Below are 14,902 nucleotides of genomic sequence, written 5' to 3'. Positions count from 1 at the left end.
ATCAATGGTTTTTAACCTTTACAGGACCGGCACCTTTTTGGACTTTTTTAGTTTTAGTGCTAGAACATTTTTGTCCTTGTCAGTGGGTTGAACTACGAAAAAGACGGCGTCACTCCAGCGCCTAATATTAGGCTTCCGGGAGACAGAAATTTTACGGGTAATTTTTTTGCTGTATTTGAATGTTGTATTATTGTTTATTGTTAAAATGATTGTTTGTCATTTGCAATAAAAAAATTTGTTAAAAAACATGTATAAAAACATAATTATGTCGTACTTTGTGAGGTATGAGGTAGTAAAAAGTCATTATACAAAGTAATATCAATGTATTTCGAAATAAATGCACAATGAAAGAAGTAATTTTAGCCAAACGAATAGTGTTTTCGGTATTCTGTGAACATCATTGGTAAATACCGGTAAATCTAACAATTTCCAGCTACCGCGTTAGGGCTCACGTCCGTTCCCTCATTCCGGAGTCGCAGCTATTAAAGTATCGAGATAGATAATCATTTTTTAAAGAAATTTTAATACTGTTAAGCCCATAAATACAATAAAATTAGGTTGAATCGCCAGAAACCTAAAATTAGGCTTCCGGTCCCGGAAAGGTTAAACTAAACGATATTGTCCCTTGCGGGCAGATGGGATAACTTTAAAAAGAGAGGAAGAAAAAGGGAAACTAAGAATCAAGATGACAGAAAATCGCTAGTATCATTGAGAAAAATTCCACAAGTTTGTTAGACAGATTAAAGTTTAATTTATTTAATACTCTTTATATAATGATTTTTTAAAAGTTCAACCATCAAATTAGAAAATGTTTAATTATACTTTACATTTTAATATTTTAAATATCTTTAAATTTACAATCTTTTATTTATCATCATTTTATTGATTAGTTGAGGTAAAATACTTTCTTAATTAATCATATGAATCGCTACTTCAAATTATTTTCAAAATCTGCGCTTATCAATTTATCGATCCTTATATAGATTGAATTTTTTTATAGGCTAGAAAGTCGAAACCATGCAAGAGAATAACTCAAAAAAGTTTTAAAGTCACCGATGGTTTTTAAAGAGCGATTATTTATATAATCAAATATCATATAAATTCTCTCTCGATTTTTTTTCGTAAAAAGCGTTTACAAACGCGTGCTTACATGCTAAATGCGCTTAGAACTTACTAACGATATTGCGTGTAAACGTATACAGCACGCGTATTTACCTAGCTACTCCGCATTTTCCATTAATGAATCTCCTCACGTGCTCCGTGTACAACTTAAAATGTTATGACTTCATAGCGACGACTATTTTGCTAAAACGTATCCACCATTTTAAACGTGCAGCTTTAGAGTACTGTGTGTGCTGGGAATATTTTTACTTATTTTACTTTATATCGCATGTACTATGATCATTTAATTAAAGAGATATTAATAATTAAATTCAAAAAGGCATTACTTTATTCCATTATCGATAGTCTACATGCCACATAAATGATGTATGTATGCACAAAAAACTGAGAAACAGATTTTCAAACATTTCATTAAAAGAATAATTGTGACAGTATTTTGACCCTTAAGAGTTTAAACATAATGTAAATTTTGATTTATTTAACAATTCCACTGTAGTTTAATATAGTATAAAAATATAAGTATAGTATAACAATTCAATTAATTTTAATATAATTTAAAATTTTCAATATATTTTTAGAAAACTTTGATTCACTGCTCCTCAATATAAAGAGTTTCTCGCGTAATCTTCTTTGTAAATTTTTTATTATCAGATAGTAAACTTTATCATAAAAGACAGAAAAAGAGTAAGATATTATAATAAAAGAATTATATATTAAGTAGCTATATCGCGTTGTTACTCAACGAGGAAATATGCAGTTAGCTTTGTTCCCAGGCAACGATATCAGCGATAGTGCATCCGTCCATCGGAACTGTAGCACTACAACATGCCTCTGCCGAATGGCAATCCGATACTCTGAAAGCGAGTAGTGCCCTTTTGCTACCATAGTGCCCTTTCGCTATTATGATTTCTTCGACAAATAGACATATCATCCAGCCTTCTCACAAAAAAATTAATTTATTACGTAACTCTATTATTCGTATAGAAGTAAAAATAATCTATAACTTATAAAATTCATTTGATTGCAAAATGATTAATTAAATACATATTTTCCTGATTTTTTCTCTTGCTCTCTCTGTGCGTGTTACTTATTTTGTTTTATTATGTTCTACATATTCAATTTAACAAATCGAGATGTGAAACTGAAATCATATGATTTCTCATGGGCATCACAATGTTGGCCGGTAATCTTCGGATCTCTATCTGCTTAACAGTGCAATTATCGTGTTTGAATGCGCAATGCATCGTGCGGATTTTGCGTGTATACGTGTGTGGGCGGCTTTAATCGACCAATTTCGCGAGTGCAAGCAGCGTCGGCTGGCGTCGGTCAAAGTTAGGAGCCGGTTAACCCACCTGACCGGGGGGCACTGCTGTTGCACTAGTGTGGTCGGTGTCTTTGACTCGCCTCCGAAACCGTAACCTGTCGGCGCTACCCCTCTAACCGTGCAAACACCATCCTTTTCCGTTAAGATTAGCGGTTGTGGAAGCGAAAACGCAGATTCCCCCCTTCCCCCTCTCTCTCTTTCTCTCTCCCTCTTTCTCTCTCCCTCTCTCTCTCTCTCTCTCTCTGATTCGCGCATCGCGTGTGTCCCGACCAGAATGGCATGTGTCGGTGTACACACTACACACACGGACACGAATGTATGAGGACAGGGACACGCGCTTGAAGCAACAACCTGTGTGCGGCGTGAATATTAGATTTCACACTTCGTGAAGATGTCGCGCTATAATAGCACGTAATAGCGCGTGCACGAAGAGGAGATAAAGCCTCACAGAACTGGTTTGGCAATTTTCACCGCGATGCGAGAATTCCCAGATTACACATGCCCGATCGAAATGTAATTGTGGATATAAAAGACGCTTTTGTGTATGCAAGATAGTGTGTGTCGGATGTAGCCGTTTTAAGCGATCTGGGAATAATTCTCTGATCTATAATACTTTATATTGTGTTTAAAGAAAGATATAGTACTTAAAGGTATTTTAGGTCAAATCTATAATTTGTAAGGGCTATTTTTAAGGATCTCACAATTATAATTCACAAATCATAATTTTACATCAGATTCGGAATGTCTGATAAAAAAAATCTAATCGAATTATTTATATCAATACATAATTCTTACATCAGTTAATTTTAAATTAATCCCAATTGATAGTTTTCTCGTCTTCTAATCGCAGTTTTATCTTAATAAGTATTAATTAGATTATAGATTTTATAGATAGACGCGGTTAAGTCAAGTTTTTCGAGTGAGCTGAAATCCTATTATCCTCGCGCTCGACGATCAACATGAGGCGCTGCTGGAATAAGGCGCGGTATCGAAGATACGCGAAGTTCAGCTAATTTTAGTTTAAAGCTACCATAAGCTCGACGACTGCACGTAGAGCCCTGTGTAATCTCGCTGTTAATCGGTTGCGTGTATTAAATCCAAACGCCGACTGGATTAAAGTTCTAACACGTACGAAGGACTGCCATGACTTGGTGCAATTCGCCGACGAAATAATGTCCGGCAAGTACGAAACAGCAGAAGCTAAGAGGTGGCACGCCAATCTTAGAAGAGCGTGACATATTGATTGTATGAGTAAATATTTTCGCTTCTTTTATGCAAAAAGAAAAAAGTAAAAAAAAATAAAAGTTGAGGATAATTCTGTTTAAATAAAGAGATATTTCAAAATCTATAATAAAGATTATTTAGACAAGAAATAAATATGTTTTCTTATAACGAACAAACGATATTCCTTTTTTTATTTTCCATTGCAGTATTTGAAATCTTCATAACGTATATAATTATAAACATAAATAACTAAGTTGTAATAAACACTCTAATCTCCATCGAAGGTAATTTAAGTTAAATGCAGATCTTTTGTTTAAATTTGTGAGTGCTATATTCTCTTATCCTTTTCAATCTTTATTTTAGATTACTAGCACCACAGACGCGCGCTTCGCGCGCGCTATTTAGCTTTAACATTATGCTATTACTATTACACTATTAATTTCTTGATACACACAACTGTCAAAATATACGATGACAGCTGCAAATGAAGTAAGCGCAGCGAGAAAACCAATCAGCATCGCGGAAAAGCGGCAACAATAAATTCGACTATCGACTTAACATGCCTTTTTTTATATAGGACTAGCACTACAGACGCGCGCTTCGCGCGCGCTATTTAGCTTTAACATTATGCTATTACTATTACACTATTAATTTTTTGATACATACAACTGTCAAAATATACGATGACAGCTGCAAATGAAGTAAGCGCAGCGAGAAAACCAATCAGCATCGCGGAAAAGCGGCAACAATAAATTCGACTATCGACTTAACATGCCTTTTTTTTAGAAAGGATTCTATGTATCGTTTATGCTTCCAAATTTTGTTTGTGGCGTTATCTTTTGAATAAAGTGAACAGTAAATGAAATCGATACAAACGCTATCGGTACCTCTTTTTCGCAAGTAATCCGATAACTGCGTACTGACTGCCGATATTACTATTGACCGCTGATATCTTAGAGATTCGCAATTTAAATATATAATATAAACAAAAATTATATATATGTATAATAGTCACAATTGCTGTTACCACATAAATCTCAATTTCAATTTATTCATAATATAAATTCATGTTTTAGATAGCATTTTCATCTTTACCGACGAATGCTATGTACGCGAAACAATGTAAAGAACATTATATGATTTCCATAAATTCCATAAAATAACTGAAAGATAATCGAATAATTTATTCATTTAAAAATCAATATTTAATATTGTTTATATATTGTTGTTTTTCCCATTATAAAGCAATTTATTGTATTTTATTCTAATATTCTAGAGTAATTGTATTATTATATTTTTGCTAGCGTTGTCATCAAACACGTTGTAAATTCGATTTTACAAATTAACGATATTGTTATTAACAAAATAGTTCGGGGCACAAAAGATGGAAAAATAAATTGCGTAATTATATCGACGATGAGATTTATTTCTTTATTTCTTGCTTCGAATTATTAGAGTGGCATTTTTCTATTTGTCCATAGAATTGCTATATGCAAGTGCATAATAGCAATCCTGGGAGGTAATAACGAAAAGAGAGAAGAGAAGAGGAAAGAAAAAAATGTAAATTGCATGTTTTCTCCTGCGGCTTCATCCGCGAATCATTTTATCACTCTCATAATTACATTGTTACATAGTAACTCGGAATTATTTACTTTGTAGTAGATAATGCAATAATCGGTGATTATTTATGTACATTTGTTACGATCCTATTATATGAAATGTAATTATTTCAACAATTTTTTTTTTTTGATTATTTATTATTCATAAATCTTCCAAAGTAATTGGTTTATCTATGTTAATATAGAATGTATTAATTCTTTATTTCAATGATTTGTATTCTCTCAGACCATTAAAATTTTCTTCATTTATTAATATAATGCACATGCACAATGACATAATCGTTATGAGATCGTAACGTGTACGTGTCCATATAATTTTCAGAAAGATTCTTGCTTTCTTTTTGCAATAAAATTATTAAATATTGGAAATGTGTTTTAATTTTAATAAAAAGACTCATGCAATTATATGAATTATTCGGATATCAATATTGACGGCAGTCAAATATATTTTAAATGTTATCGAATAAAGTAATTACATCTCTTAGACTGCAATTTTCTTTCTTTTATTTGACATCAACCACTTGCGACAATCTCTTCAGAACGCTATCAGGTATTCGCTTTTCCGCCAGATTCGCCATCCCGGGAAGTCGTTGAGGTACTTGAGATCTCTCAGCCAGATTATTTCTCGCCGGCAGATTATTCGTCCCCGTGGCGAATAAGCGAGATATTGGAAGTGCCTTTTCGTTTAGATTCTCGGTACCGGGAAACTGCCCATCGACCACTTCCGCATTATTGTCCAGATGAGAATCATGACTCACGTGGGGTGCATGAGGAGCCGCCAATGCCCCGTAAACGCCAAGGAATAGTACCAGAAACTGCATCAAAAGCATTTGAATGCAATGCGGTTGCATCGGGGTGTGTGTTATACGAGATCTTCATTTGCGCTTAGAAAACAATTGCATAATTATGCTTTCTGTTATTAATCCAAATATTCCGAATAAATATTCCAGAAGCGTCACTCTTGATTTTATAACTGCAGTAGGTTCGCGTTGAACACAGAATCCTATTCCTAATATAAATATTAACAATGCTTTTTGAATTATAATTGATCTAAAATAAAATGCTTTCAGCGATTTGAATATCTGGAACAAAATTAATTAACAAAAAAGCATATTGTTCATTTAAACTGAAAGAGACTTTAATTTAAAAAGCCTAAATTCCATAATTAATTATCAAGATATTTAGTATTTAATGTTGAAAATTTGTAGCTAAAATTCTTTGCAGTAATTTAAAGAATACTTATTAAATAGCGTCATTATTAAATCAATTATAGATTTAATTATGTAAATTTTTTGATATTATTCCTTTTATATATATATATATATAATGTCTAGATTTCAAAATTGTTTAGACTGCCCTCAGTCAATGTCCCGCAAAAAAGCGCGAAGTTCCATCGCCAAAGGATCACGCACGCAAGATTTATTTTTTTAACGTGGCATACACGGGATTTACGCGAAATTAATTCGAAGTCGCCGGAGGATCTGAGCGGAGATAAATCGCTTGGAGATGCCTCGCTTGGCGACGCAGCCGCGAATTTATGACTTTTTATTGCGTCGCGCAAATACATAGAACTGCACGATTTCGCGCGCGGTGCGGTGGAAACCGCCTGGAGATTGAATTCATTGGGGAATCTCGTGAAAATTTAAAGCGGACGACGACGATTTGACGCGACACTCGCAGGTAGGTAGATAGAAATACGTGTGAGATCCTCACACCCTCGCTATTTCACGTAGACGCGATCTCGGGCTCCACTTCACTTGACCCAAATCGCGACCAGGTTGAAAGATAACCCACTTTCTCGCGATTGACTAGAAATTCTTCGAACGAGACAAAGTTATTTTTGTACTGGATAAAACAGATTTTTCCCCGCTACCGATTGCGAGGACAGATTGCCGAAATAAGGTGTTCGCGTCTCTAAAATCAATTGCTAATTTGAACTGCACCCAAGGAATCATTTCAAACATAAATTTTTCCACTGTCTATAATTATTTCTCCCAATTAATCGTCACCAGCTAAGCGTCTTTATCGTGATACAATCTTTCCCAAGAATATTCCAACGTTATTAATTACTAACGATTTATTCGTACATCGTCAATTACCTCCAGGAGTAACGTCGCCTTTGCCTTCAGTAACAGATTCATAATTAAATTTCGATGGCTAAAATTAGGCGAACGGCAAACCCCTGCCCACACAATCACGCTAACCGTTCGCGTAATTTTAGCCACAAAATTCAATTGCAAATCTTCTTGCTAATAGTGAAGCAAAATTATCCGAGAACCAAAATAGCTTGACATTATTTTCCAAGAATATTTCGTTTGACGATAAAAAGAAACTTCAATAAAAATGTAAATGCTTATAACTTATCATTTTACGCGCCTATATTCATATTCAGGTTGACTTTTCATTTTTTTATTAAAAATCAAGAAGTTATTTTTACTTTCTTCAAATGTCATTTATCAAGAATTTAAGAGAAAGAGTGTGAGTCAGTATAAAAGACATCTTTATATAACGAAAACTTATTAATAACTTTGAAATACGACAGTAACGAATCTTTCATGACATAATCAGCTGAGCTCTCTCAAAAAAGCAATTTAGCATTAAAAGTTCTAGCACTATAATCAAAATCAGAGTCAATCGCTTGGTCAATGTAAACTTTTACACTTGTCATACACTTTTTACATTTCAAGTTTCAAGTCTCGCGTGACTCCCATCGCATGAATCCCTTCACTTCGTCAAATCCCACGTTTCGATCCGAGGAAAGTTATACAATCGGGACTTTGACGAGGAAATTTTCACTTTTTCCGGATGAAATTACGTGTTCAACCAGCCGACACGTGAAACCGACGTCACTCGCGGAAAACATGTGTACGCGTTCTTTTTTTTCTTTATATTTCTTATCGCTGAATTTCTGATTTCCTCTTACCTCGATCATGTTCGCTCGATGCGCAGCGCCCAACTATTCTCGAGAATGGCACGATGACACTTTTATATAGGTATATACGTGTATATGCGTGTGAGCACCGGTCTTACCGCATGGTGGAATCGACGTTTTATTTTCGTGAGTCAAACGATCGTGATCCCCGAGGCAAGATATATACTTCTTTTAGATTTATTTTTTTCTTTTCTTTCTGCTAAAGTACTCTCAACAGCCGTCAACCTCTGCTTACATCCGCAATGGCGTAGACATGAACTCTTTCAGAATTTTTTTATTAAGATGAAAGATGATCATGAAGAATATATTGGCGAGTTTCAATCGTAGAAAATTAAAAAAAAAACTTTTTTCTTTTTATCTAACGTCATATATATCTATTATTTTTCTAGTGTAATATCGGGACTATAATAGATCTTTTAACATGTGTTAATGCTTCGAAAGATCTTTCGTGTATTTTTAGATAGATTAATCATGATCCAATATCTAAAAACTGGTTTCAACGCTATCGTGATTAAACAATTGCAGTTGCTATTATTACTTGCAGAGCTGTACACGATCTCTCACATGAGTTGTTTGTAAAATCAATCTGTAATTCCATGTTTTCGCGCGAGTAAAAATAAACCAAAGCGCAGCGACGATATGGAAAACCTCGAATTTTCGGACAGAAATCGATGTTCCCCGGACATTGTTAACGTCTCGGCAATGCGATATACCACCTGTCTTGGAAAATACATTGTTCTGACACGTGCAATAAAGCACGGATTATATTAAGTCCATAGATTGCACTAGCAACGTAATAATAGTATTCTGAATATGTAACCTTTCATTATAGTTACTATTTGATTGCTATGTACGCGGAACAGCTTGATTAACGTGATTATTAATATAGACGAGTCTGATTCTCTTAGAGCTCCAAAGAGCTTTCAGTAAATTTAGATTTCGATGCTGCATGCAAACAGATAAAAATGATAGGCAAAGTGTTCCTTCTCTCTTTCATAAATTTATTTATTTATGGCCTAAAATATTTAATAACTTAACTATACTTTATAAGATCTGATCAAGCTTCAATTATTTCCAAAATTTTATTTCCGGAAATTATCTAATAATAATAATCAAATAACGTTAATTTGACGTATTCGATATTACTATCCTGCATAAAAATATATAAAATAAAGAAAGAAGACAATATTTTTTTTCGTTCTTTACGTAGAGCGAAATAAAAAATCGAACACGTCATTGACGTCGTTTGAAGTTCAGACTTATTAATTGCGATCATTAATAATCACTCTTACTTATCATTCTTTTTGTAAACCACGATGAAAAGGCAATTTCACAAAATCGTTAAATTGCATCACTGATTCATACCAATTGGCGCCGACAGTTTTGCATACATAAATATTATCTTAAAAGATGAAAGTGAGTTTTGTAGTGTCCTAGGGCGAGAGAGAGAGAGAGAGAGAGAGAGAGAGAGAGAGAGAGAGAGAGAGAGAGAGAGAGAGACATTTATTTATTGAAAATTGCCCAATGAATTTTATCCAACGGTCAATTTATACGTCACGTATTGTAACTCGCAAAAGTATTATACATTCGCAAAAGTATATATAAAATCTGACGACTCAGAATTACTGCATTGTTTTATTCGTAAATGTTGTGCTGTTTATTTCCAAGTTTTATGATATCAGATATCTTAAAAAATGTTCAATGAGTGGAGATCTTTTTTAAAAATATCTTACTTTATAAAATCTATTTTTACAGTGACACAATTCATAGTCTCAATCTTCGATTATACGAGCTAGATGAATCATGCTACCTAGATTTCAACTATCTGCTTACTTTTATTTTGCGAAAAAAGAATAACTGAATATTGTTCATAAACTCGAAATACATCTATTAATCCCTCTACCCTACAACATTAATAAATTAAAGGAAAATGTCTCATCCGATCAGCGTAATGACCGATTTTATCCACCTTCAAAAAGAAACACCGCTATACAGCCGAGAAAATTATCTCTGACCTGTAAAAGGTGTCAGCTTCTTCTACTTCAATTTTCCTATCGATAGTTAAAAAGGATAAAGGTACGTCGCAGTGAATGACGCTACAGCCGACGCAACGAGGGAGTACACTGTGACATCACTAGCAACCAAGTGACCTCATCGAGGGCCGTGTGACGTCACAAAGCCCTATTCCACTCGATCGACCAGATGTTACGGGTACTAGCTATGTGTAAAGTCCGTGCGCAGGCACCTCGACACTATGACGTCATTGAATTCTTTTCCGTCCCGCTAAGAGAGCACGCTCGATAATCCGGTTTTTCTGACGTTCTCCAAGCCTGAGCGTGCCTATCTCGATATAATGCCACGTCGTTATAATGGCAACGTAAGAACTTACGTTGCAAAGAAATTGCGGCGTAAAAGCTTCGTGACGAAAAGGATCGTGACGCAAATAAAATATATCGAATCTTCAATTCGCTCGTTTCACGTTTTATAATCATAGGCCTCGTGTGAGACGATGCATTGAAGCTAAGAGAGCTTGTCTCATGAGAAATTATATAAATATTATCACGGAATTACATTAGTATTATCACTTATTAAAAAATTATTAAAGATAAAATAGTTTTTAATGTATTAAATAATCGTACATATGTAACGTACGTATGTAACGGTATATATATTAAAGATTTAAAAAATGTATACATTATATCAAAGTTACAAAGATTATCTCTGTGTATTCTAGACTCTAGAGTCATTATTTTTGTTATTTACATGTCGAACATAATAGATACTAACGTACAGGGGAAGAATGTCGATCTCTGGCAAGGGTCTAAGAAGGTTAATCCGTATAAACACAATTCAAATAGTTCTGAAGTGTCTTTCGTCTCGAACGGATGTGATACTTAGTATAAGCGTTCCACAATTCTCATAGGAATTAATATCTTTCCACGTTATTATTTAAATACTGGATTTATTTTGTGATATTTTATTTATTTGTAATATTTTAATAAAAAACTGAAATAACTAAAGCAGTGCGTTTGCCGTTCAAGATAGATTGCAAAAAATAAATCTTTGAACAAAGAAAAAGGACAATCTTTGTGATCAGTAAGTAAATTATACTATATGCAATTTTCACTTTTCTTAATATCATGAAATTGTAAAAATAGAAATTTTAGTATACGATTTCGTTTTAAATTCTCCACCAATAATCACAAAGACATATCGCAAAATGTGCGTTGCGTCGCTTCTCGATTGTAATATGATATATGTGATATTGATATTTGAAATATTTCTTAACAGGTGATAATATTGCAAGTGATATGAGTCGTAGCACGAAAAGTCGTAGCGATAAAAACGACCGAAGATCCGCATTATCGTTCGTTGCAAACGGTTCGCTCGACGTTGACCATATATTACAATCCGATCCTTGGATAGATGTTAAAATGTTTGAAAAGAGTGAAGCTGCTTGTATTCAGAAAGTGCTGAATGATTTCGACAATAAGATTACACAAGAAAAGGCTCTTAAAGCAAGTAAGGACAAGATTTTATTAAAATTTATTATTTAAAAAAAATTATTTTATTTACGTATAAAGATATATATAATCGATTATATTATTAAAAATTTATTTTATTACAGATTTAGTTACAAAGATTTAAATACTATTTAATAATATCACTCTCATTACAAACTTTGAAAAAATTCAAATTGTAATAAGAGATATTATTAAATAGTATTTAAATCTTTGCAACTAAATCTGCAATAACTACAAATTTTTAATAATATAATCGAGAGAGATATATAAAATAAATGAAAAAATATTAAAATAAAATAAATATAATATAATGATTATACAGGTCTTACCGCGAAGAAAAGTCCAAGAAAAAATCTGAGTTCTACGAAAAAATCCCTAGCGAAGTCTCCAATAAAGGACCCGATGGATTTACCTGGGACTTCATCAAATACGAATAGCAACGTTGTTGAAGCAAAAACTGTAGTAAATAAAAAGAAAAGAAATTCAACAAAGCCTCGACAGACCTCTAAGACGGTTGAGCAAACAATTTCACAAGAACTTCCATGTGATATTGATAATGCAAAAGAAGAGACCCAAACATTTTCAGAAGCTAGCGGCGAGAAGAATGTCGATTCAATCAAACATATAACGGATAAAGAAATTCTGCAGAACATAACAAATATCACTGAGAAAAATCTGCAAACGAGCACTCCTAAAAAAGAAAAATCTAAAACACCAAAAAAGACGGCAAAAAAGGAAGAATCAATAAGGGAGAATCAAAAGGCAGAAAATAAAAAACCGAAAATTAAAGATTCTGAAAATAAATCAAAGACAGATGTTCAGCGCAAAGAAAAACAGAAAATATCGAAGAAGAATACAAAAGACGAGCAAGGCGAAAGTAAATAAAGCACCAATTATAAATTTAAATTTTTACATCCCGGATGTACTCTTAATAATGAAAATATAATATTTTTCAGATGCAGGCGCAAGCATGCTTAGCGGAAAGAAAAAAACAAATGTGGAATTAAAAAATAATTTGGAGTCTAATAAAGTAAATAAAGATACATCGAAAAATAAAGTAGAAGATAAGAAAGAGCAAAGTAAGTATACAAAAGATGTTTAAAATATATATTCTTTCTCGTGCTCAATTATTTTGATAATAATTAAATTTTCTTAGATTGCGCGAAACTTCTTAGCAAAATGGAGAAAAAATGTAAAGTGGCAGAAAATAATAATATAGAGAAGAATACTAAATCTAAGAAATGCGGTAAGACACTGAAAAACCAATGTATAAATTCTTACAACGAGACAAATCTTATACTTCCTATTTTAATAACGGTATATATTTTCCAGACAAAAACATGCCTAATCAATTGAAAGAGAAGAAGCTGAAAGAAGAAAATCCCGAAAACAAACTGCAAAAAAGCGGCCAAATAAATAACGTGAAGAATATAAAATGTCAATGCAGAAGTAAGGGGAATATCCAAAATATTTCTATGCATTCAATTTGTTGACAAAGGCTATTTCCAGTTAATTTACATCAATTAATAATTATTTTCCAGAAAGCTGCGCAAAACGTGCTGACAATAAATGTTCGAGAGAAAAAGAGCATGACGAAAAGATGAGACAACATAAAAAGAATAAAAAGACTGCGAGAGCTATGCAGGATCTTAGCCGACGTATAACAATTGTCAAGGAGAAAATAAAACGCATTAAAAACGATTTAGGTAAGGGCTCAGTCACAATGAGAAAAATAAGGAATAAGATAAAGGAATAAGGAATAAGGGAATGTCGCATCTCACTTCAGTACATGTACATTAAAGTGAGATGCAACATGCCTTATTCTTTATTCCTTTATCTTATTCCTTATTTTTCTCATTGTGACTGAGCCTTAAGACGTCCTTGCAATTCTCGATTTTATATCTTTATACGCAAAAGCTAAGTTTCAATTCTTTATTTACCAATTATTAAATACGCGTATTCATTTCAACGAATCCTTTAGGTTTTCAAGAATGCATCAAATTTTGTCAGAATGTTAAATACATTACGAAATAATTACAATTCCCGCCATCACTTAAGACAATAACCATTTCTCATGTTGGACAATTTGATTATAGATTCTACCGAGAATTCGCACGCGAGAGTCACGCAACCGTGTCTCAAATACGATATTTCCGGAACTGATCCCTCTGTTTTTTTCTTTCTTTCAGAGAGCAGCGAGTCATCAGATTCTGGCAGCAGTTACACTGACGAGTCATCATACTCGTCACGATCATCTTATTCAACGTATTCATCTTCATCATATTCATCTGATTCCTATTCGTCCTACTCTTCGTGCACCTGTAGCTGTTCAAATTGCGATGATTACACCGAATACACCCTTAATTCATGCGATTCTTCGAGTTTTAGTGGAAGTAGCAATAACCAAACCGAGACTGCAACCGAAACAAAAAACTTGCAGTAAAATAAGTTAAAAATAAAATTAAAGCAAATTAAAGAAAATTGCACAATTTCATAATTATAATAATAAATAATAATTATAATAATATAAAAATAGAGCTTTTTGTGCTTGATCTCAATGAAATTTCTCTTAATTAATCGCGTAAAATCCCTTTAATTATTTAATACAATTCTTATAATACTATAATTACATTACATACAATTTATTTTAAATACCATATAATTAATCGCGCAAAATTCCTCTTAATTAATCGTGCTGAAATATCTAAATGTTATTTTAAATATTATTTTGCTATTTGATCGTATCATTAAAAATCTTCCAAGAAATATATTTTGTAAACTCAAACAGTTTGAAATAAAATTAATACCAACCAGGAATTTCAATGAAATCAAGCACAAAAAGCTCTATTTTTATTATTATAATTGTAGAGAAGGAATTAATTTAGTTTTGTATGTTTTATTCGTTATTTAATTATTTCTTTATTATCTATTATGTACATTATAATTGCGTATCTTCCCGGTTGGTATTAATTTTATTTCAAACTGTTTAAGTTTAAAAAATATATTCTCGGAAGATTTTTAATGATACGATCAAATAGCAAAATAATATTTAAAATAACATTTAGATATTTCAACACGTTTAATTAAGAGAAATTATATGGTATTTAAAATAAATTATATGTAATGTAATCATAGTATTATAAGAATTGTATTAAAT

The 14,902-nt window shown here is 32.7% G+C and overlaps 3 protein-coding genes across 3 annotated transcripts in view; 1 reads left to right on the top strand and 2 right to left on the bottom strand.

The window, feature by feature from the left end:
* The window catches only part of Blop (blue-sensitive opsin), a 230,374-nt gene that overhangs the window by 195,945 nt on the left and 19,527 nt on the right, over positions 1 to 14,902 (bottom strand). The gene's annotated exons all lie outside the window — the stretch shown is intronic.
* Positions 5,236 to 8,361, bottom strand: LOC139771692 (uncharacterized). The gene is made up of 2 exons (XM_071704640.1): positions 8,213 to 8,361; positions 5,236 to 6,104 (listed from the first exon to the last, which is right to left on the bottom strand). The coding sequence occupies exons 1-2, from the start codon at positions 8,219 to 8,221 to the stop codon at positions 5,793 to 5,795; spliced, it is 321 nt and encodes a 106-aa protein (XP_071560741.1). The 5' UTR covers positions 8,222 to 8,361; the 3' UTR covers positions 5,236 to 5,792.
* LOC139771691 (uncharacterized) lies at positions 11,090 to 14,629 on the top strand. The gene is made up of 8 exons (XM_071704639.1): positions 11,090 to 11,317; positions 11,513 to 11,743; positions 12,068 to 12,622; positions 12,702 to 12,824; positions 12,902 to 12,991; positions 13,078 to 13,194; positions 13,287 to 13,451; positions 13,935 to 14,629. The coding sequence occupies exons 2-8, from the start codon at positions 11,533 to 11,535 to the stop codon at positions 14,186 to 14,188; spliced, it is 1,515 nt and encodes a 504-aa protein (XP_071560740.1). The 5' UTR covers positions 11,090 to 11,317; positions 11,513 to 11,532; the 3' UTR covers positions 14,189 to 14,629.

The sequence above is a fragment of the Temnothorax nylanderi genome, unplaced genomic scaffold (genome assembly GCF_030848795.1).
Source record: "Temnothorax nylanderi isolate EJ_2023f unplaced genomic scaffold, tnyl_v1.0 TNYL_tig0043_pilon, whole genome shotgun sequence".
Taxonomy (NCBI): Eukaryota; Metazoa; Arthropoda; class Insecta; order Hymenoptera; family Formicidae; genus Temnothorax; species Temnothorax nylanderi.
The sequence above is the reverse complement of the archived record's forward strand: the minus strand, read 5'-3'. Positions and strand labels throughout refer to the sequence as shown.

Excerpts from the sequence above, each read along its gene's own strand:
- LOC139771691 (XM_071704639.1), top strand. The coding sequence starts at position 11,533 with ATGAGTCGTAGCACGAAAAGTCGTAGCGATAAAAACGACCGAAGATCC. Across the intron at positions 12,825-12,901 it reads AGAAGATAAGAAAGAGCAAA|ATTGCGCGAAACTTCTTAGC; the intron begins GTAAGTATACAA and ends AAATTTTCTTAG. Across the intron at positions 13,452-13,934 it reads ACGCATTAAAAACGATTTAG|AGAGCAGCGAGTCATCAGAT; the intron begins GTAAGGGCTCAG and ends TCTTTCTTTCAG.